Genomic DNA, 22,051 nt, shown 5'->3' with positions numbered 1-22,051 from the left:
ATCCAAATGGAGAAATGACTTTAAAGTAAACTGACAAAGGCCCTAATTTGAACAGCTGATCTTAAAAGTGATACTAGTTTTAAATTGAACGAAAAATCCGGGAGACATACCCGCAGCGCATAAAAATCAGGATAATCACAAGCATTCTCGCTTTTTTTTCTCTCTCTCCTTTCAGAACAGCCTTGCACCCGAGTCGTCTTTGTATGCAGTTTATTTGATTTTCGGGTGAGGGGAGATTGGATACGAGTAAAGCGAGGTTGACGGCCGGGGAGAGTTATGGGAAATGTAAGCGGGGACTGAGTACGGTTTCTTGTAGCTGACGCTCACTAAGCAGACTGAATCCTGTTGGAGAGAGGCACTGTGAGAGTAAAATGAGCAGCTCAAAAACATAACACGAATACCCCCGTCAGAGATCGATTTGAAGTGCTCAGTAGCAATGCCTTCAGCTGTTCAAATAGTACAAGTGCTGCTTCAGTAAACGGTCACTACAAGTCCTAGCTGTTTTCGGTGGGGATAGTGACAAGAAGTCAGCATTTCAAATGTTGTCGTCTAAGAGCAACAGTGAAAATTGATGAGAACCTCCGGTATGTTTTATATTTCCCCCGGAACAAACTCTTTCCGGCTTGTAAAGAAACTAATCAGATGATTGCGGACGTCCTTCTCGCGCCCTATTGCGTCTTTGCGCATCAGGGCGCTTACGGGAACATTTAATATGTGTATGCTCACAGTATGCTTAATTTAGACAAAGGGTGGCGGGGGGAATCTAATAGAGGTACCCTCACGATCTTTCCCCACTCTCCCCAGAATGCCTACTTGCATTCTATAATATAACTATGTATAGGCTCTTACCGATAGTGCTAGCACTTTTTTGGCATTATTTGGCTTCGCGAGCATTTTTTTTTACATTTATTCCAAAAATGCAATGCTAGCATTATTTTGGATTTTCAACTGATTATTTGTATAATTTTGTGTTAAAAAGCACAATCTGACTGTTTATGGCGTCTAAAGATGCATTTTGCCCTCATTTTAGTCAAAGGAGTCGAGGAGGCCTGGGGAATAGTTTGATACGTCAGGGGTTGCCTTCTAGAAACTCAGTCCATCACACTCGTTCCAATTGGAGCTGCTGGTTGGGAAGCACCGGAGTGTTTTACTACTTCTTAGAAACTCAGTCTATCACACTCGTTCCAAGATGTCGTCATCCACGTTGTCATCGAGGAACAATGGAAGTCAGCCAGCCAATGCAGAGATAGCTCGAGAGCGTACTCTGACATCAAACATTGATCCTTACATTTTGTTGTTGAAAAATGTACCTGAAACTCTGAAAAATGTAATTTTCTAAGATAAAAAAATTGGAAAAAGTGAGCATTTTTATGAAACCCACGAGCACTTTTTTTAAAAAAATAGCATTATTTTAGCACTTTTTTTGGCAAAAAACAAGCACTGCTTTAAGCATTTTTAAATGCTTTTTTTACGAGCACTATTGGTAAGAGCCTAACTATGTAGCTATGAAACTATCTTTTATAATCGAGAGATGTTATACGGAAGAAAAAGATAACGTGGAGTTGAAACACTGTTTATGCTTTTATTTATTTACACTGTACATGTGTAATTTTTTTTTTCTCTGACAAGAAGTATGACGTATGAGCGAGACCAATGGTAAACATGGCGCGGGTTATTCGAGAAACTCTCTCTCTCAAAATTGGGCGAGGAATTGTCTTCTGCACATAAACAGCCTACAAAGCTTCCTTCATAACCTCGTTCCCACAGGCGACCAGTTGCGGCATAACCGTCGTCAACCTCGTTCCCACGGCTCTTCCCTTGGTTAATTCGTCGCGAAGTTTCAGCCTTCACAAGTGTTTAAATCTCGCTTCGCTATTGGGTTGACCCAGAAGGTACTAAGACCTTTGGCCTCCTATAAAAGAATCAACAACAAAATGTCATACAACTGAAAAGTATTATCTTTTCACAACAAGTCAGTTTAAAAGTGTGCGTAAAGAAAAAAATTCCTCAGGCTATCAGTTTACAATGAGAGCTGTTGTCAACGAAAACGTTACGTGCGTTGCGACGGCAATTTCCATCGCTTGGAAATGAAACGGGATTGGAAATATTTTTGTAAATGTACATACCTTGACGACACAATCAGTAGAAAGCTGGCTCAGCGTGAGAGGTGGAAGCTCTACTATTAAACTGTGAAGAAACCAAAAAATATTTAGAACAAAAGATAGTTAAGTCTGCGTCCGAGCCAAGGGCCTCTTGAGCCTGAGATTATCCCAGTTTCCATAGAATTAAGCGACAAGAAGTGTTGCTACTCCCCCATGGATGGGATGCTAGTCCATCGCAGGGTTACCACCCAGCATTAAATTCGCCGGTACTCATTTATACACCTGGGTGGAGAGAGGCACTATGAGAGTGTCTGGCCCAAGAACACAACGCAGCGCCACGGGCAGAGCTCAAACCCGGGCCGTTCGACTCGGAGTCGAGCGCACTAACCATTGAGTAACCACGCCTCCCACATATAATATTTATACTCTGCTTTAAACATGCACCGTTCATTTGTCAACACGAACCTAGTATATACCTGATTGAAGAAGCGTTGACCCCTGAAAAGCTCAAACCATAAAAGATAAGACCGAATGGGATAATGGGTAGACAGCATTGGTAAGCTTAGTACTATTCCATTTATTTATAATCAAGGCAACATTTTCTTTGAGAGCTTTAAGAGCATGATTTATGCAACCTGTCATACGATAATGTTCATTCTGTAACAGAAAACGATTACTTTTTCCGATTTCCCAGTAAACATTTGGGTCTCATCGTTTATCATTTAGGCTTTTCACGGGTCAACGTTTCTTCAATCAGGTATATGACCTCGCTCACCACGAGTCTCCCATAGCTCAGTGGTTAGAGCGTCCAACCGGTATTCTGGAAGGTCATGGGTTCGACTCCCGTTGGGGGAACTCGGAAAATCTTTTTTCCGAGTATTCAACTTGAGAACGCTTCTTCATTTATTTTCACTTTATCCAAGTTTGCCATTCCTCTTAACACGAAGAACACTACAGTGCCTTCACTCTTACGTCACTTTTTGGCTTGTCACGCAACACACGTCACGCAACTCTCCAGAAGCGATGCCTAATTACTGACTCGCGGGACTATCGCCCTCATTCTTAAACACTTTTGAGCAGACAGATGACAACTAATGGATGGGTTTGATGCGATATCAAATTCTCAGTGCTAACAGTAATTAGATAAAAATAACATTTTGATATGGGCAATGAAGGCTGATTTTACGCACTACCGAAGGAGTCAGTGGGAGTTGTAATCGGTGTCGTAAGAGCGCTGACGACCTTAGTGAAAATCCAAAATCAGAGTCGAAGGGGGAGTCGTAATCTCGACGGTATCGGAGTCAGAAAACCAGAATGTTTCCATTTTTCCGATTCTGCTCATGACTGCGTCGCTAATGATACAGTGAAAACTAGATTGTCGGAGTCGTGTACAAGCAGAAGCCGAAGAACAAATCAATCACATTGCTACCTCTCAGCCCAGGGGGGGGGGGGGGGGCACTCCCCTATATGGCCTATACGGGGACGTGCCGCTGGATAGGGTATGGTTTTTGACTCCTCCGGTCCTGAACAGGGTATATAATTTCAAGCTCTCTGTCCTAAACAGGGCCTGAAGCTGTCCTATTCAGGGTATGGCTGCAAGACTGTCGTCCATGTATTTACATTGTTTTCGCTTTCGCTTCAATAAAAAAGCATTATTTTATTCGGTGGGATAGGTGTTGTTGCATTTCAATGCTTCAAACATCGCATATGGGACGCAATCACAATAAAGCGTAAATGATTGTTGATGTTGTCCTTTGTCCTAAATAGGGTCTTAGAATAGGCATTTTAAGTTTTTATTGTCCTAAACAGGGTCAGGGTTTCAAACCTCCAGCGGCACCCCTATACCTAAACTTAGGTCAAGTACCCCCCCCCCCCCCCCCCGGCCTCTCAGGCCCAGGTCTTCACTGGATCATAAGCGACAGAGTCAGAAGCGGAACGGAATCTCTGCTTACGAATTCGTCGGTTTAATTTTCACTTTAGATCGTTACGCTCTGCACTTCTGATTATACGCCTCCGACTCCCACTTTTTTTGAAGGTATAAAGACCGGGTGGAATAGGTTGCGTTTAATGGCTCATAACTTAGAAAGTATTACACTTTCACAGAATAAGTATATATATTTTGGATCCTCGATAGTTACTCTACAGGATAGGGTTAATATTTTACATATCTGAAGTTAATTATTAACAGAATAATGACAAACTCATCCCTATTTGTCACAAAATGCTTGTTTTTCTCACTTTACAGGGCGTTCTGGGAATATTTTGTTATATTTTGCAACAAATATAGTCGTAATTTTTTAGAGTTGTTCCTTGCCTTTGATAAAAGATACAAAAGTACACGAAAAAGACACAAAATTCGTCGAAATCAGATATAATTGTGTCACGGCAATTGCGTGACAGAACGCGCGACAGGCATAAATTTGCATAGACGATTGTTATCGCCTCAGTAGTTCACTAATTATGCTCGTACATGGATTCCATCATTCCAGGAGTTATTCCTGCCTGATTTCGGCTCATTTCTGCTTGAATTTTCCACTTCAGCACTGAAACTTGATCTTTCGCCACGTGGATTGTTATTTTCGGAATATTCTTCTCGATCGTGGTGAAAATAGCGCTTGAATGTATCGGAATAGCTTGATTTGAAATCCGAACGGCTTAATTCACTCTCAGAACCACTTTCTTCAGCGAAAATCCGCTCCAACTTTTCTTTACGCATAAACAAAGCGGCATTTAAACTTACTGGCGATCAAATAACACAAGCACGATAATTTTCTCGCTAAAAATCTCGCTAAATCCTCTCATCCACGTTTCTTTCCTCAGTGATCGTGGGTTTTCCTTATTTACTAGTTGTCAATTGATTTTCACCCCCTCTGGCAAACAATTGCGTCATTTATTGCCAAAATACTCTTCACGTGTCTCAGGAGCCGATATATCGGCTTCTGGTAAGAGGGTGTCAATGGGGTTAACTGCTTAGCGTATAAAGGACTTTTTTCGCTATCGTAAGCGTATAAATTACAAAATATTAACTGACAAGCGTATAAAAGCATGTGATTTTTAAGCGTATATGGAGCAAAGCCGACCAATAAAAGTTAGAAATTGATAAAAAGAAATGAAGATTTTTTGAGAATAACAAGATTATTGTGAAATAAAAAAGAAAGAAATATTTCTTGTCAAGCTTGTAACCCCTTTGGACGGTACGGGTGAATTCCTAACACACCTTGGGGACCTATTTCGTAACTTTGGAATTCATTTGCGAGGCCAGACAGGTATGGATTCTACCCTTGCGGATGCGCAAACCTGTCTACAGGGTGTTACAAGGTCCTCAAAAGATGTGTCCCAGATCCACAATAAAATTGCAGATTGGCTCAGAAAGAATCACCAATGAACCAGAGGGCACAGTAGCCAGCAAGACCATGAAATCTTGTGAGCTTATGTTAAACAGCATTAGATGTCTTCTAAAACTATAAGAATTCATGAGTCCAGATGCTGCAAACGCGATCAACCTACAGTCTCTGTTGACTTTGGTGGTAAAGAACCTTCACGCAACTACGAAGATGAAACACCCAGCACCAAGTTTAGCTAAGTTTGCTAGACTACTACCGAGAGTTTGGAAACTGGGAATGAGAGAATTTATCAAGCGACTAACAAACTGAACTGTTGAATACTTCACCCACCGGAGATCCTACTATCCAGTTCCAGAACTCGCAATGGATCTGTCTGCTATTGAGAAATTAACTCCTATCCCAGTAGTGCCCATAGACAAGGTGAACATTGCAAAGATGAGGGAATGGGCGAGTGAACATGGACAGTGTGTTTGACAGCTTACTGTTAGGCAGCAATCAACAAAATTTTCAGCTGGCACATTGCCCATGTCAGCATACGGGCTAAGCCTACCACAAGATCCTCTTGAAAGCAATGTGGAAGAAGTCATTAATTTATTAATAAAGGAGAGGAAGAGGAATTTATCGAAGAGTATGACTCTGACTCTGATTCCAGTTTATCTTTGTCTCACTTGTCTGAGGATGATGATGAGGAGAGTGATGCTCTGGTTCCTTCCATCTTGACAACTCGAAATGGAAGACAAATTAGGGTAGTGGTTAGGCTGGGTTTTTAAAAAAACAATGTTCTTCAAGCTGATTTGATGTACTGTTCAAGAACATTGCAAGCTGGAAAAAGTGCGACAGCACTTGGGAACCACTATAAGACTCTGCAGGACTCAAAATCATGTCAACTAACTGACTAAACGATTTTTTTGCTGCTTGCTGACTAAGTAGCGTTTTTTTAGCTGTTTACTGACTAAGGAGCATTTTTTTAGCTGCTTACTGACTATAGCTACACCCCATTGACACCCTCTGGTAAGATATGAGTTAAGAAATACTTACTCTTCTTTTGAAGAAAGAGACAGGTTAGAATCGCTTCTGTCTGGACTATGACTTTCTGGGCTTTTTGTTTTTCTACTAACACTCTTGTGGCTTCCAACTCGTGACTTTCCTTCTATAACAAATAAAACATTACAAAACTATAAGATATATCATACATCATGTGATCATGAAAAAAAACAGGAGCTAAGATTGTGTTGTATAATAATTAACCGCTATGAAGAAAACAAAATGATCAAACTTTTCCCTCACTAGACAACAACTTTAAGCGACTATAACAATCAAAAGTAGTAGCCTTAGAATGATACGTTGTATGCTTTGTATTACTCTGTTTACCATTCTCATTACTCTCACTGAGTCATAATTTACTCCTTGTAAAAGTCATAAGTTAGATTAATTACACCTGCAAACAATCTGAAGGAACCCCTCTTCCAACCACTTGACTTTGCAAGCTCACCTTTACTTTTGCTGCTCGATGTTCTAGATCGTTGTTTCTTGTTGGCGCTTACACTTGGTTTAAGCTGCACACTAGCTACATGTAAGTCGTGAAACTGAAATTGGAAAAAAAGTCAACGAGTTACCTGTTTCTGATAAAATACGAATCAATCTGTGTTTAAAAAAGTTCACGAACAGAGACAGATGAACGCTGTCTAGACATTTCTGCCCAAATCGTACAAATTACCTCTTCCAAGTTTGAAGCTCCAGAAAGGCTTTCGAAATTGTAGTCTTCATTCTTGTCCATCAGTCTGGTACAAATTGAAAACAATCACGTTCAGTTATCCATACATTATACCTCAGACAATAAATACATGTGTGAAGAAAATCAGGGATATTCTCTTCATACAACACCCTACACATTTTCAGGAACAAAATATTTGACAATATAATATTTCAAGCATTCGTTGAATAATGCAGCTCAGGCGGAGAGAAGGGATGATGTTCAACGAATTGCCGTAATTACAACACACTGAATTAATCTGGCTAACCTTTGAGTAGCTGCCCTATTTGCCAAAGCGTGTGAAAACATTGTGTTTAATGTTCTCTTGAGACCATTTCTTGCCTGCAGTCTCTTATAAACTTCTTCTTGCTTCCTAACCTGTAAAACGACCGAGAAAAGTGCCAACAGTATTTTTACAGTAAATTTTTTTAAGAACGTAATTAAGGACAGGAATAACCAAGAACACAAGGCGACAGTTGACATCAACTGAGTGAAAACTCTCGTCGACTCCCATGAAAATTTGGACAGGTTCAAATTCGACGGAAGGCTGTAATATTCTTGAAAGCTATAATTTGCAACGCAGTGCATCTTGTTCACTTTGTACAATAGCACAGAACGAGCAAAGTTGTTATGCCCAGAAAAGCACGGAAGTTAAGCGATTAGAACAAGTGACTTTACAGAGTTAAAGAAGAACATTCATGGCATGACTTTTGTTTGGACACATTTAATAATATTATAAGCTACTCTAAAATTCGAGAGAAAATAAAGTCTATGTCACGAGTATGCATGTGTGTATGTATCAGGCTAGTTCTCATAACGATCGTAGAAAGTTAAATGTAGTTCCCGTAAGATTTCAAGTAAGGTTTTTACCGTGAGTAAATTCAATTCTTACCTCTTCAGGGTCAGGTTCTCGCTCGCCAAACTCCAATCTGTACGCCGCTAATGGAGGAAATTCAACCTAAACAGGTTCAAGCAAATTGCAAAAAAGAGCTCAATTGTACATGTAAACACTTTTTATCGACATTTTGCATCACAAGTTTTATGACTTCGTACAACAACCCAAATTTGCATGTAAACCTTTCCCCAGCCAACGGGTACTCCAGATTTAAAACGGAATGTTAATAAAATACCTTAACTCTAGGTCGACAAAAGGCTGCGCAAGCGAAAGGTACGAGAAAACCGAGCCGCCGCAGGAAGGGGTGGGGGGAGTGTTTCTGACCCCCTTCTCCCACCCCATTTTCCTTCCTCGGGCGGCTGTCTTTGTGTTCCTCGCTCTCATCTCGTATTAGTATGCCCAACTTACCTTAGGGAATCTTTGTTCTATAGGAATGGCTGATGGCGGTGGAGTCTTCTTGGCTCTCTGTTTACCGCTTGAAGCATGGGAGCTTGACTTGCGACTTTCAGAATGAGGAGTGGACGGCTTGAAAGAGAAAAAAAAATGTAACAAGAAAAACGATTTCGCATTAAAAACGCAGAACTTTGTAGTCAAACCACCAGCGCGTTCATGTTTAAGATCATCTTGGAATGATAAAACGGTGTAGGCTAATCCTGGCTAGAATACAATACTTGCACTTTACATGAAGCTTGCGATATCGGACAAGGTTTTCGCGTATTCTTTAGGCTTGATTTCGTGTTTTAAAAACAAAAAGTAGAAATAACATCTGCGTGCACTCGCTGCATGCAGTGCTTATGAAACGGTGAAGTTTTTAGATAATTATACGGTTTTTGAAAGCACTTCAGTTATGAAATAGAAAGAAAAAAAATGTGCACAAATAAAATAAGAGGGAAAAATTTGTGTGAATTCCAAACTGGCGAGGGGTTTCAAATTATTCATAAGAACTTTCGAATTCTCCCAAATTTTATCGAGTATTTACATCATGCTATGTTCACAGGAATCAGTTGTTTTCTATTTTTTGTTTGAGTCTTCAAGTTACGGTATGTTCGGAGTTTACAACAGTATACCTTTTTCTCCAAAAGATTTTCAAGTTCATGGGATTTGTTGAACATTTACTTACTGTAAGTATTGTTCGGATCCCATGCGTCGTACTTCTCCACGAAGATATTGCTGCCGCGCCTTTTAACTTTTTCTTGCGGCCAAGTTTTGGCTGTTTCGCTATTGTGTTTATTTCTCCTTGGGTCGCTAATGACATCTTGTGTTCTTTGTGGTAGTTTTTAATTCTTTCCCAAGAAAGATGTCCTGTTTAAAATAAAGAAACTTTAATCATACTGACAGTAGATTACACTAAAATGCAACAATCTACAGGTATTTATTAATCATCTAGTAATAACAATGTCTGTCAATTAAAAGAGAAAAACCGGCTTTAAGAGCTGTTAAAGTAATTGAGCGAATGGACAAACCATCTTCCAAAACATTTTCCAAATTTTCTGGTACTGTGATAAAGTCCCAAAACTCTTTGATCTCGTGGCTCTTGGTGAGATATCCTTCCTTCTTCAGTTGGTTTTCGAGACTGATTATCTAGAAAGAAGAAGCTCGGGTTAAAAAATTGCTGGCAATATTTACAGGAACTACAGAGAAGCTTATCGGACAACAACCCATTGAATGAAAACGTAGCGTAAAGTGTAGAATGAAAACGTAGAGCCCTAGAAGAGTAGAGTTTAGAATGAAAACGTACAGCCGTAGAAGCATAAAGTTTAGAATGAACACGTACTGGGCTTGTAAAAGTGTATTCTATGCTATGTTCTAAACTCTACGCCTTTATGGCTCTCTAAGTACATAACATAATAATAATAATATAATAATAATAATAATAATAATAATTATAATAATAATAATAATAATAATAAAAAGGTTCTTATTGCGCATTTAAAATTCTCAATGCGCTTACAATTGCATAGGATTAAAAGGATAAAAACGATAAAAGCAAGAACGATGTTAGATACAGAAATTCAGTACTAAGATAAAAAGAGTAAAAAGATCACTTGTTTGCAAGTTGAGCTTATATTTTTGTGACAAAACTTAGTGACAAGAAAATGGAAATCAAAGCTCGTTCAAACAGTGGAGAACCCATCTTACTCCTAACATATATTTTTACAGTACTGTAGACTAGGAAAATCAGTAACATTAAGGCAGTTTGTAGTTTATTGCACAGGTGTCTGACACAGTCATGGAGTTTGCTTGATACATATCGTAAATCTAATAAACCCCCACTCTCAAATAAACGTCTCGTATCTAATAAACGCCTCCCGTGAAGCGTTATCAGACGCTCCCCCTCTTATAAACGCCCCATGTCTAATAGCCCCTCGAAGAATCACCTCAAAAACCAAGGAAATGATCCATAGAATAAAATCACGCAATATAGTTAGTTTCTTGCTTAACTCCGACATCAAAGAGACCAGCTACAGTACACCAACGTGGTTGACCCCGATGACGATGAACGTCTATATTGAACTTCGAACGACATCTCTAGGTTTTGTATTAGCGCAGAAATAGACTCCTACCCTAGCTAGGACCCCCAAATATTTAAAAGATGCCCCAAGCGTTTATTACATCATTTCGGTAGGGAATTGTTTTTTCAGTGAGCTGTGTGTTGTTGTGTTACTTACTTTGTAATAGTCTGTCTGTAAACCATTTTTGAACTGGATATCATTAACAAGGACAGACTTTGGAAGCTTATGGACAACCTTATGCTGCATCTCTTGCTGTGGATAAAATTTTAATTCAAAAGTTCATTGTAAAATAAAATAAAATACTTTTTTAACCATTGTATCCTTCTAAAGTAACAGAACATGTATGTAAGCACAAAGTGCTCTAACATGTATTTTATATGTCACTGTTAAACATAAAATAAAGCCAACCAAAATTACTGCCCCCCCCCCCAAAACCCCCAACTTAATGACTGCCTTTCATAGCCCTACATTTATAATCATGCAAAATGACTGCTCATCCAATCAAAGTGCATTTTTTAACATGTACCGGTATGTGATTATTGTACAGTATTACAAATTTGACAGTGTTCTTAGTCGAATCCGGGTGTCACTGAGGTCCAAAGGCGTTTGGTGACTCTTTTGGTCATCCACAAATCACAAAATGTCTTCAGTTGGAATAGGGCATTTAAACAGAAAATCTTAGCTACAGTACACGTAGGTTTGGCTGCAGCCTTGCCTATGCCCATCCCCTGACTCCAATCCCCCTCCCTCCTCACTCTAGCTTAACACAAATTAAATAATGTTTGTTTAAACAGCTAAATTAGGGCCCTGATGTTATTGTACATGTGTACATGTACATACTTGATGTTGTTCTGACAATCTTGTTTCTTCATCTATTTTACTCTGTCTTTGTTGAAGGTTTCTCCTCTGATGATCCACTTTATCCTGCAATGCTTTCTTGTACTCTGCCTTGATGTAATCACGTAGCAACAGGAGACCTTGAACCATTTCATCATGTTCCTAAAAATAAGGAGAGTGTCTAAGTTACCCATCACTGGTCAGTAGTACTTAGTGCTTAGTCCTTGAGGATTTATCTCCAGTGCCCTTATGGTCAACAAGAGTGATGGACTCTGAATCAGTGGCCCAGGTTCAAGCGGAAACCAGTCTGGCCAGGGTCAATTGTGTTGTGTTCTTAGGAAAAAACCTTTAAAACTCTCAGTGTCTCCTTCCAGCTGACAAAAACAGAGTAAGTGGGTACTGGCATTCTATTAAGGAAACTTGACAAACTCCTGAAGGCTTAAAGCTAAAGGTATTCTCATCCCCAGAGCCTCAGACTTAGCCTGCTGGGCTTGGGGCATGAGGAACAAGTGGATCTGGGGACACATGATCTGATTGGCTAGAATTTAAATCTAGCCAATCAAATCAACTGTAGTAAAATCCCTTACAACAGAGGGATTTTGAAACGGTTGATTTGGTTTGCTAAATTTAAATTCCCTTTGTAGTTAAAGATCTTGCTAATAAAATCATGTGTCCCAGAGCCGCTACTACCCCTAGCCAGGCTCAGCGAGCTAAGAGGGACAAGAGTGGGCTAAATGGTGTGACCATAGCTTATAAAGCATATGCTTTAGGAGTCTTTATATATTTTAAAGTTTTATGGAATAAAATTTGAGAAATACATGAATACATGTAACTAACTGTAGCGAAAAGGCTTCACATAAATTTGAAAATTTTATTTTCTGTTTACTCACTTTTTCTTTCATCTTCTTTATATTTTCTTGTTCTTCATCATCAGGCACATCCTCTTCCTCACTCTGTCTAGTTGCCACAATCTGAAGAAGGTTTTGATCAGATCCCTGTAGAATCATTCCATGATGTGACTGCTGTTTTTTGAGTTTACTGTTCTTTCTTTTTAACTTCTTCTTTTCTTTGGACTGATTAAAAGGAGTAATAACAGTATTTTTTTAGAATAATTGCCCAGGTAATGAGAGTTACTTTAACTGTCTAGATCCAAACACTGAAAAGCCTAGTGATCTAGAGTGTTGTGCTTAGAAACATCAACTCTCTCTAAGATGGACGCCATTGGGACCAGCTTCAACTGTCCATCTTAGACAACCCTCCAAGTTTATGTCTATCCTTAGTGGCCATTTGGCCACCAACTGCTCAAGTTTGGTCGCCAGTGAAAAATTTTAGTCCCTAAATTAAGCTCACTCTTTCAATCCTTCTTCTCAATTTTAATAAATCACCAGGTTGGCGACTTGGGTTCAAATTTAGTGACCAGCTCCAAAATTTTAGTCGCCATGGCGACTAAAATGGTCTTAACTCTGGAGGTTTGTTAGAGAAGTGGCAGCCAGTAAACTGACTGAAAAACAGCAGGGATGCAACCAACATCAGGTGTCTGTTTTGTAATAGAGGTGTCCATCTTATAGAGGTGTCTGTTGAGAGAGAGAGAGTTGACTGTACAGTGCATGGCACGTGTATGTGTAGGTCACCAAGCAGTACCAACACCTCTAGGTGTACACTAAAATAATGGGCAAAGGATTAAAAATCAAAGGTAAATTGTTTTTACCACATCAAGTTCTCCCTCTGAGTCTCCCTCCTTGTATTTCTCATTATGAATTGACATTTGTCTTCCAAGATGTTTGGACAGCTCTTCGCCTGACATGTAGTCCTCCATCATGGAAGGAAAGGTAGATTGCAGATGCTTCCTGCAGGATGGATGCAAACAAAAAGCTGCTGAATGTATGTGCAGTAAATGGGCAGTGAATGTATTAATAAAGTAAATGAAATTTGTCTAAAAGCTTGTAGTCCTGGCTGATTTAATAAAAACCTCATCTTCAATAGTACCCATTCCCACTCTTTTTAATAGCGGAGCTCCCAAGGCGCCGAAGTCGCCTTGTGCGGAGCCCCATAGGCAGGCAAATAGTATCCTATCGAACCTAGAAATTTTGGTTGTCGCGTACGTCCGTACGGATTAGGCCTGGGAACGAGCTAGGCTCCGGTGGCAACCCGCGTCTTTTGGCGGGAAAAATCATTATATACATGATTGGACGTCTTTGTTATGGCCAATTGACAGCTGTCAAATCAAGGTTTCCGCTGACCAGTATCACATGACCATATCGCGGGCTCAGATGTAGAACACATCGAGGTTGAATGTTTTTTAAAGTTGACCGCTGACCAAGTGACATTTCACCATTGAATCGCGGGCGCAAGTACTTTTCTGTGTGGAATTACATGAAGCGGGAAGTGAGATTGGGGAGGTCCGCTGGTTGCTGTCGGCTCGGCTTAGATACATGTACCTAAACTTTCGTGAAACGGCAAAGGTTAACAGCAGAATTTTGATTATGGTTCAGAGTTAAAAGTCAGGAAACAGACTCACAACATGCCGATTTACCAAGCGTACGAATAAGTTCACCGAGAGGACTCCGCGATTGAATAGCACACGATAGCACACGGCAGTTTATTACAGATAAATTATTTCTGGATGTATTCCTCGTTTATCCCGGGATAGCAGCCAAAGAAAAACAGATTGTGACCGATCGCAATCGACGTAAATCTTGCAAGCTACTTGTTAAGTTTAAAGCAAAGACGGTCAAAGACAAAATCCCGTTACGAAAACAAGGTAAGCTAAGCTTATTATTGTTTTTCCTTTTTTCTGTTATTTGGATTAACAAGCATTCCATCTAATAGCACTCGTTCGTGTAACCGGTATGTCAGAACAAGGGCATACAAGTGATACAACCTTATTGAAATTCGTTTTGTCTTAAACACGAGTTGTATTCAAAGCAGACAGCTTCTACTGCGATAAATTTGTTTATCCTGTAGTTAAATCACCGAAGTAGGAGGAACACAACACTTTAAAAAGTTGGAAAGAGCAAATTTCCAGTTACACTACAAGATCAAAATTTACACGTGTATCTGCAAATTTGTAAGAATGTGTTCGAGTCAGACTCAATAGGGGACATTGCTAGCTGGCAGCCTTAGCGAAATATAGTTTTCTCAATGTCCTATATATGCTATTTTTTACTGAGAACTTTGCTTAGTTTTCCTTATTTTAGTGAGTGAAAATGTTTTGTGAAAGTTTTGAATTTATAATCTGATAACAGCTGTTCTGGGAATAAATTGATAATTTTATTCATATTTTTCCAGGCGTAGACAATCCATAAACCGATAATCGATAACAATCCATAGCAATCGATATCAATCTTCGTATTGTTTTACTTAATACTAAAGCCATCTTATATCTCTAAGGTAATTCCCTAGAAATAGAACTGCTCATAGATTTCCAACTAAACTTTGCCAGTTGGTTGTTTACCTTAAGGGAAGTTAAATTTTGAAGTAAAAATGGGGGGTCACCGTATTCATTTAGGAGCAGGAAGACCTTGTATTTACCATATAATTCCTTATATTTCCTTTGCGAGTACTGCTGAAAGTGCACCTTTTCGGTGATAATGTATTATTCTGCCATAGAAATTGATCTGTATTCATTTTATAGAAAGAATTTGATGGGCATGTTTAAAACACGAAATGGCGAAATGGCAAAATGGCAAAATGATAAGATAAATACTCGTAAATAATATAGTTTGATTTCCCTTTGAACTTCAAGGCAGAACTGTTTACATGTCTAGACTGAATTATTTCAAGGGAACATTTCAATGTTGTGGCCCAGGAATATAATGAATACTTGTCACTTATCACAATGCCAAATTGAACGTATTGCTGAAAGGTCGCAGCAAACCAGGATATTTTTTTTTCATTTAGTACTTGCCAAGTTGCCTATCAGTATCTGCACTGTACTACAGAGCTTACATTGTATCGATTGCGAAGGACTGATATTATTAGACATCGAACGTTACTCCATTTCTGTACAAAGAACGTTTGCCACTGATATCGTGTATAAACTTTATCGCGAAGTAGGTTCGGTTTTGCAAAGCATTACTTCATAGCCGAGACTGGGTGGCAAGTACGAGATAAACAAATCATTTTCTTCCGATGTCTAAACGAAATGCCGACATCTCGATCAAGAATGTCCTAGGCATATCAAATTGCGCCCTGTTAACAGGGAGAGACTGGAATCCAAATTACCCATAGGTTCGTGACGAATCTACATGACGGAGAATTTGTGATTGCAGTTTCTTTTATTTTTCGGGACTTATCTACAAGGATAAATTCGGCAACATATGAAAATTCCAGTAGAACGGTAATATCGTATAACTTTGGCTTTTATCTTCAGTATCATTTTGTCATTTCGCTATTTCGCGATTTTGTCATTTCGTGTTGCACGCCCGAATTTGATCACTACTCCGGGGGGGGGGGGGGGGGGAATCCCTATAATGGCCTATACGGGGAGGCTCCGCCCCGAAAGGGGTACCTTTTCACGCTTCAGTTATATAAAAGGGTAGGAATTTCACAAGATTAGGTATGTGAAAGGGTAGGGAAATCTGTCATTTAGGTATTTAAAGGGGTCTTTAATAAAAATATTTCGAACAGACGCATCTTACGGCTGTATCTGTATTGTATATTTGTTTAACACTACATAAAAATGAGAATTTAAGACTTCCTGTGTAAGGTATATGTCATGTCATTTAGGTATGTGAAAGGGCTACCTTTTTTCAATAAAAGGTATACGAAAGGTGCACTTTTTCTGTCAAAATGGTATATAAAAGGGTAAGGGGTTGGACCTCAGGGCGGAGCCTCCCCGTATCAAACCTTTTCCCCGGGTCACTACTTTTGAACTAAGAGAAAAAATGATAGGTCACCGAACTTGTTTACGAGAAAATGATGATTTCTCTCTCGCGCAAGCCAAGCTGCAGAGAAAAAAGCCGCCATTTCGTTTATGTGCACATGCTAGTTACGCGTAAAATTCTGCGCAGTAAGGATGTGCAATGCAATACTTGGGAATCACCTTTTATCAATCAATAACAATGATAATAATTTTTTCTGTGAGTTCTATTGTTGTCGATTACCGATTATCAATTTGTGATTGATATCAATAGATATCGATTGTATTCAGACAGATTTGAGATATCGATTTCTATCGATTGACTACGCCTGGATTCATATAAATTACAATAAAGAAAAAAGCACAGATTCTAATACCCAATTCCCTCTATAGCGCGCGCCTGCAGGGAATCACGGTAGTTGTATTCATCAAACCATGCGCGAGACTCGGCAAAGATGCTTCAACGATACACGTTGCTGAGTCTCGCGCATGCATAGGCGTACGAGGCGGGGGGGCGAGGGGGGCTGCAGCCCCCCCAGTGCCGAAATTTTTCGGGCAAAATGCTTAGAATTCGGGCAATAAGCCTAGCAAAAAAATAAAAAAATAAGCCGATGAATCTCAAAATTACGTTCAAAACGAATTACATTAACAGGAAAAGTATTGGAAATATACCGAGCTTTGTGGTTCAAAAGTCCAAATTTCTCATTCATTTGATTTCGTTTCCTCTCGCAAATTGCTATCATCATGTTCGATTTTCCTCGAAAATTCTGTGCGACCCCTCAGTTTGATTCAGTTACAATCAGCTTTTCCATAGCTTGAGCGTTTGCGTGCGGTGGACCCAGTGTAAGACCTTGAAACAAAGCTATTACAATTGTGATGAAGCTGCAGATGCTTTTCTCAAATGTTAAGTTCTTAGGGATAGCTCAGAATTTTCGATCCATTTATCCCTGAAAATGTTTTGCACGCTTTTGTGTAACTTTCAAGGTGGGGGAAAACAATGTAAATTGGCTCCCCCAAAATACTTTAATTTTTATAAATAATTTTTTTCCCTGAACTAGAGTGAATAAATAAATATTTCCGAAGAAAAAGGATTCAGTGCATTGACACCTTCGGGCAATGCCACGAAATTAATTAAAGTACCATCGTTTCCTTTTAGCAAACGGGCAAGCATTTTTCAAAACTATTTCAATGCACGTTTTGTTTTGCATATTATATATGCCTCTTTATTTGGCTTTCAACCCATGCCAATTTTTTTTTTCGGGCAACAAGGTCTCCGCCCCCCCAGGTCCGAAGGTGCCCGTACGCCTATGCGCGCATGGTTTGATGAATACAACTACCGTGATTCCCTGCAGGCGCGCGCTATAGAGGGAATTGGGTATTTGTTATGTGTAAGATCATGAACTTTTTTTATGTTATAACAACCAAATTGATCAGTTATAATATATTTAATTGTTTGACAGGAAAATCTACTTGCCCCGGACAACCAGAGGGGGATTGCTATCTTGACGGTTGTGACTGGTACAATTTTTTAATACTTTCAAAGTTTTCCAGCCTAAAGCAGTGACTAATCAGATATTTTTGCCTGAATTACTACAAGAGTAGCAGGTTAGTTGTCAATCCTGAAATAAAAAAAAAGTTTAAAATGTGCCTGTCTGCAATGAGGAAAATATCATTTAAAGCAAATTTAAAATACATGTACATTCAAATGTACATCAAGGTTTACGAGGTTAATTGAGTGACTGGTATTTATGGAGGTTGTAAGAGGCAGTTTGAGTTCATCATTATTTTCATAATTATAAGCATATCTGTTGCATTTCTAAATCTTGCTATATTAGGATTTGCATACCTTTTATGGGTTTTTGATATGTGTACATTTTGTTTTTAGTGAGGGAAAACAGGAATTCAAGGGGTGCAGTTAATGTCTGTGATGATGAAGGTAAGCATTACATTAGTGTCAGTTTATACCTTTACTTCTCTAAATGCTCTGTGACAGAGTTTAATTTATGTGAATCTACATTTATTTTAGTGCATGAAACTTGATTTTTAAGTGTAAAATTTAGGGGTTTGAAAAATGATAGTGTTTTGACTGCTTGGTAAGTTTATGTTTCCTTAAAATCGTGGTTCCTATTGAGGAATTTATATACACAATTTACATGTAGCCGTACATGTAAATATACATACAAAATGTAATGTTTTCATTGTTCAAAAAAAGAGGGGATGGGGGAGGGGTAGGAGGGCAAAAAACCCAACAAGATCTGCTACCTGACCCGACAAATTACTGGAATACTTGTAATTATTTTGTGGGAGAAGTGCAAATTGACCTGTTCAAATTCCGCTTGTTAACAGCTAACCTTTAATATATATCTACATGTAAGCTTAAGCCCTAACTTAACATAATTGTCTTGTTGTGGTACTAGGCGAATAATGAAATAGAATTTTAACTCAGCTGAAATTTTACGTGACAACAAAAAGTTGATAAACTTTTAGAGCTGCTAAGGCCAGAAAAGCCAGTTGGGCTTGTTGATGAGCCAGCATAGTGTTTTCTTAGCTACATCGCTAAGAAAGGGGAAAATATGTAAGCTTTCATGGAATAAATCACACTGCCTTTAACAGCACCTGTCAGAGAGCAATATAAGAGTCTTAAGACACCTCATTTAATAGGGAAATCATGAATTTTAGCCAGTGCTTGACCCCAAAACACCTACCAAAGCTCATTCGTGTGCCAGGTCTTATTGATAGCACTATTCATGCCTTCAGTAGGTCAAAGGATTTTTATGGTTCTGAACATATCCCCCAACACAGTCTCTGGCCCAGGCAAAAATTGGAAAAATATACCGGTATCTCTTTTTTATGCATCTGCAGAGTGTTCTGAACAATTTAAGCTAATTTAAAATTATAAACATTCATTTGATGCCAATGATCATCAACAAATCTTATGCCTTTTTTGCCTTTCAGGGTTAACACGAGTAGCAGAATTTCCACAGAGTTGCAGACCCAGAAAGAGATAAATGAACAATCAGATTATTATATTATATTCTTCATTGCATGTACAAATGTACTGTGTGTAGAATACAATTTATTTATAAGGACAGGTGTAATTTTAAAGTTAATGAAATAAAGCCAGATAAGTTACAATCATGTACATAAAATATCATCCTGCTATCTAAACATTTAATTCCCAGTGCCCACACTGCAAAGAACAGTAATTATGATAATGAGATACACATTTCATCAATCTCTTAATGCATGGTAAAATGGTAAAATTTTTGCCAAGCAATCTATACCTGAGTTAAGAACTAACAAACAGTATTTATGCCTCTCCAGAATTTTTGCTAAGTTTACATGTAATTAAGCAAAGGGCATTCGGCAAAGGGACTCATATATAGGAAAAATGTGTTATCGTTTTGGGGACCCTATTTGGAAGAATGACAGAATGTCAATATTTTGCTTGCCACTACCTTTTACTCCAGTTTGGTGTTAGGCAATAATAAGACCGTCATCATAGGCGTACGGGCCGGGGGGGGCAGGGGGGCTGCAGCCCCCCCAAATTTTGGGCAACTCAGAATTTTTGGGCAGCAAGAGAAATTTGGGCAAAGCTAGTTTTTAAAGAAGTTTTTGTTTTCGAAGAGAGAGAGAGATATTCTTTATTTTAACCTGAAGTAGGCGTATTTAAGCCAGTTAAATTCACATGAGACAGTGGTTGCTTATATTTGTGTTTTTTTTTTTACTGTTGGGCACTGTACTGCAAATATCTGTCACAGTTAAACACCTGATAAAAAAAAGTTTCTCCGCGTTGCTAAATTTTACAAAATCGACGGCGAGGTTCTGGAAGCCGAGCAGAAAATGTGCGCGAGTTTTCGTCGTGTACGCGGATTAGGCTACATGATCTATTTGATCTTTTTGATAAGTTTTCAGGGTTTCCTTACGTGGTTCATATCCATGCAGTGATACCTACTACATCGTGTTCTGCAGAACGATCATTCAGTGCGTTGCGCAGATTGAAAACTTACCTCCGCAGCATCTGATAGGGCGACAACGTATCAGTAAGGCTAAGTAAAAAAACAAAACAAAACAAATGTTTCTTGTCAACGCCCGCTTCATTTTTTGGGGCCGGCTCTCTTTTTCTATTATTTGTTTTTTGAACGAGCAAAAACCAACAATGTTTACTTTCACTTTGTACGGAGTAAGACATGGCTTTTGTCTGCGTTTTAATACAATTTAAGGCCAAAACTTTAAATCCTTGTTACGCTGGGTCAGTACTGGATAGGCAGGATTTATTTTGGAAGTTCGCTTCTGGCCTGGATAATTTGGCGATAGAGGAAAAAAACATCGATATTATTCGAAGAACACGGGTATGGAATGCAACAAAATAATAAATAATTAAATTAAATTAAAAATGCGTCCGCCCGCTCTCTTTTTTTTTTATAGAAATCCAGACGAGAAACATTTGTTTTTTACTTGGCCTAAATTATTACTTGTCATCAATAACATGGATCGTATCGTTGATATCTTCGGCCGTCGAAATGGTAAAGACAGCAATTTCTTTTAACGTGTTTTTATGAGCTCATATGATAGATTTTTATGTAAGAATTTTTCACTTTATTTGTAAGCCTATGTTAGTGCATCGTTTGACCCTCGTTTCTTCTCGACTATTTCGTAAAAATTTGGGCAACTTGCGAGAATTTTTTGGGCAAATGTCTCACTGCCCCCCCTGTACGCCTATGACCGTCATTGTCACCATTCCATCGTATAGGGCCCCCATTTGGGGGAGGGGGGGGGAGGCTACATGCAAAACTTTCCAGTTGTATGCTATGTACAGCTGTAACATACCAGTTATGATGGGGGTATGGATATGTTCTAGAGCAACCCTTTCTTTGTTCTTGTTTAACTTTGAGAGTTGCGAGTGTATCTTTAGAACCAAGGTTATGCATGGACTACTAATGATATTTTTGATTGATCGATTTTTTAACTCGTATTTGGTGCTGTTGTTCATGGTGAAAAGGGATACATATCATCTATAAAGAAAATAACATGAATAAAAAACAGTCTAAAAAATTATTAAGGGGAAATAACTGGGGAGCTCCGCTTTTAGGCTTGCCTAAATCTATATATTAAGTATTCCATACTGTATTATACCTTTCTGAAATTTTACATATTTTTGTCTCGTTTTATATCTAAATCTGCGAACTACAGGAACCATATGCATGAAAACTAGCTGGTGAGGCCGGAAAGACAAGCTTTCGTCCAGAAACAGCATGTTTTCCCTTGACTTTATAATCCTTATCAATATGAATATCTGCAGTCTGGCTTTCCTTCTAACCATACCGTGTCTATTAGACGCGGTAAGAGATAATTATTTGTTCCACTATATTCATCTCACCTGGTGGGACTTCTTGACAGCGTACGAGTCATACGATCGTCCATGATCTCTCAGTACGTTCAGCTGTAACTTTCAAACTTTCGTGTCAACAAACATTGGATTCATGTAAACTGCAATGTTTCACCATGTTCTATACACGATATACAGAAAAAAGATGTCAGATTAAGTCCGGCATAGATTAAGCAGTTATCAATGCGGTTGTAAAACCATATCGTTAGGTTTTGATAATTATTTCGCATGTGAAATGAACAGTTCACTGCTAATTTGCTTCCATGTTGTTTATAGGAACCAGACGAATCTCCAAGAACGATCAATAAACTAACAACGCTTATGATTGGTCGAGATATAGAATTCACGAAAGTGACC

At 38.8% G+C, this 22,051-nt stretch overlaps 1 protein-coding gene and 1 long non-coding RNA gene across 2 annotated transcripts; one reads left to right on the top strand and one right to left on the bottom strand.

Moving 5' to 3' along the window:
- Positions 1-1,721: 1,721 nt before the first annotated feature.
- On the bottom strand, positions 1,722-21,991 carry LOC144657300 (uncharacterized). The gene is made up of 15 exons (XM_078517633.1): positions 21,686-21,991; positions 13,153-13,291; positions 12,335-12,517; positions 11,448-11,606; positions 10,764-10,859; positions 9,558-9,675; positions 9,215-9,396; positions 8,503-8,619; positions 8,092-8,157; positions 7,468-7,577; positions 7,164-7,227; positions 6,939-7,032; positions 6,485-6,596; positions 2,127-2,187; positions 1,722-1,912 (listed from the first exon to the last, which is right to left on the bottom strand). Exons 1-15 carry the CDS (start codon positions 21,727-21,729, stop codon positions 1,841-1,843), a joined length of 1,617 nt encoding a protein of 538 aa, XP_078373759.1. The 5' UTR covers positions 21,730-21,991; the 3' UTR covers positions 1,722-1,840.
- On the top strand, positions 13,878-19,661 carry LOC144658856 (uncharacterized). The gene is made up of 3 exons (XR_013571795.1): positions 13,878-14,205; positions 18,191-18,241; positions 19,261-19,661. It is a non-coding gene; the product is annotated as an uncharacterized LOC144658856 (long non-coding RNA).
- Positions 21,992-22,051: the final 60 nt, after the last annotated feature.

Source organism: Oculina patagonica, chromosome 6 (genome assembly GCF_052425735.1).
Source record: "Oculina patagonica isolate OP01 chromosome 6, crgOcupat, whole genome shotgun sequence".
Lineage (NCBI taxonomy): Eukaryota > Metazoa > Cnidaria > Anthozoa > Scleractinia > Oculinidae > Oculina > Oculina patagonica.
The sequence above is the reverse complement of the archived record's forward strand: the minus strand, read 5'-3'. Positions and strand labels throughout refer to the sequence as shown.

Excerpts from the sequence above, each read along its gene's own strand:
- LOC144657300 (XM_078517633.1), bottom strand. The coding sequence starts at position 21,729 with ATGGACGATCGTATGACTCGTACGCTGTCAAGAAGTCCCACCAG. Across the intron at positions 10,860-11,447 it reads GATTGTCAGAACAACATCAA|CAAGAGATGCAGCATAAGGT; the intron begins GTATGTACATGT and ends TTTTATCCACAG. Across the intron at positions 9,397-9,557 it reads GGAAAATGTTTTGGAAGATG|GACATCTTTCTTGGGAAAGA; the intron begins GTTTGTCCATTC and ends TATTTTAAACAG.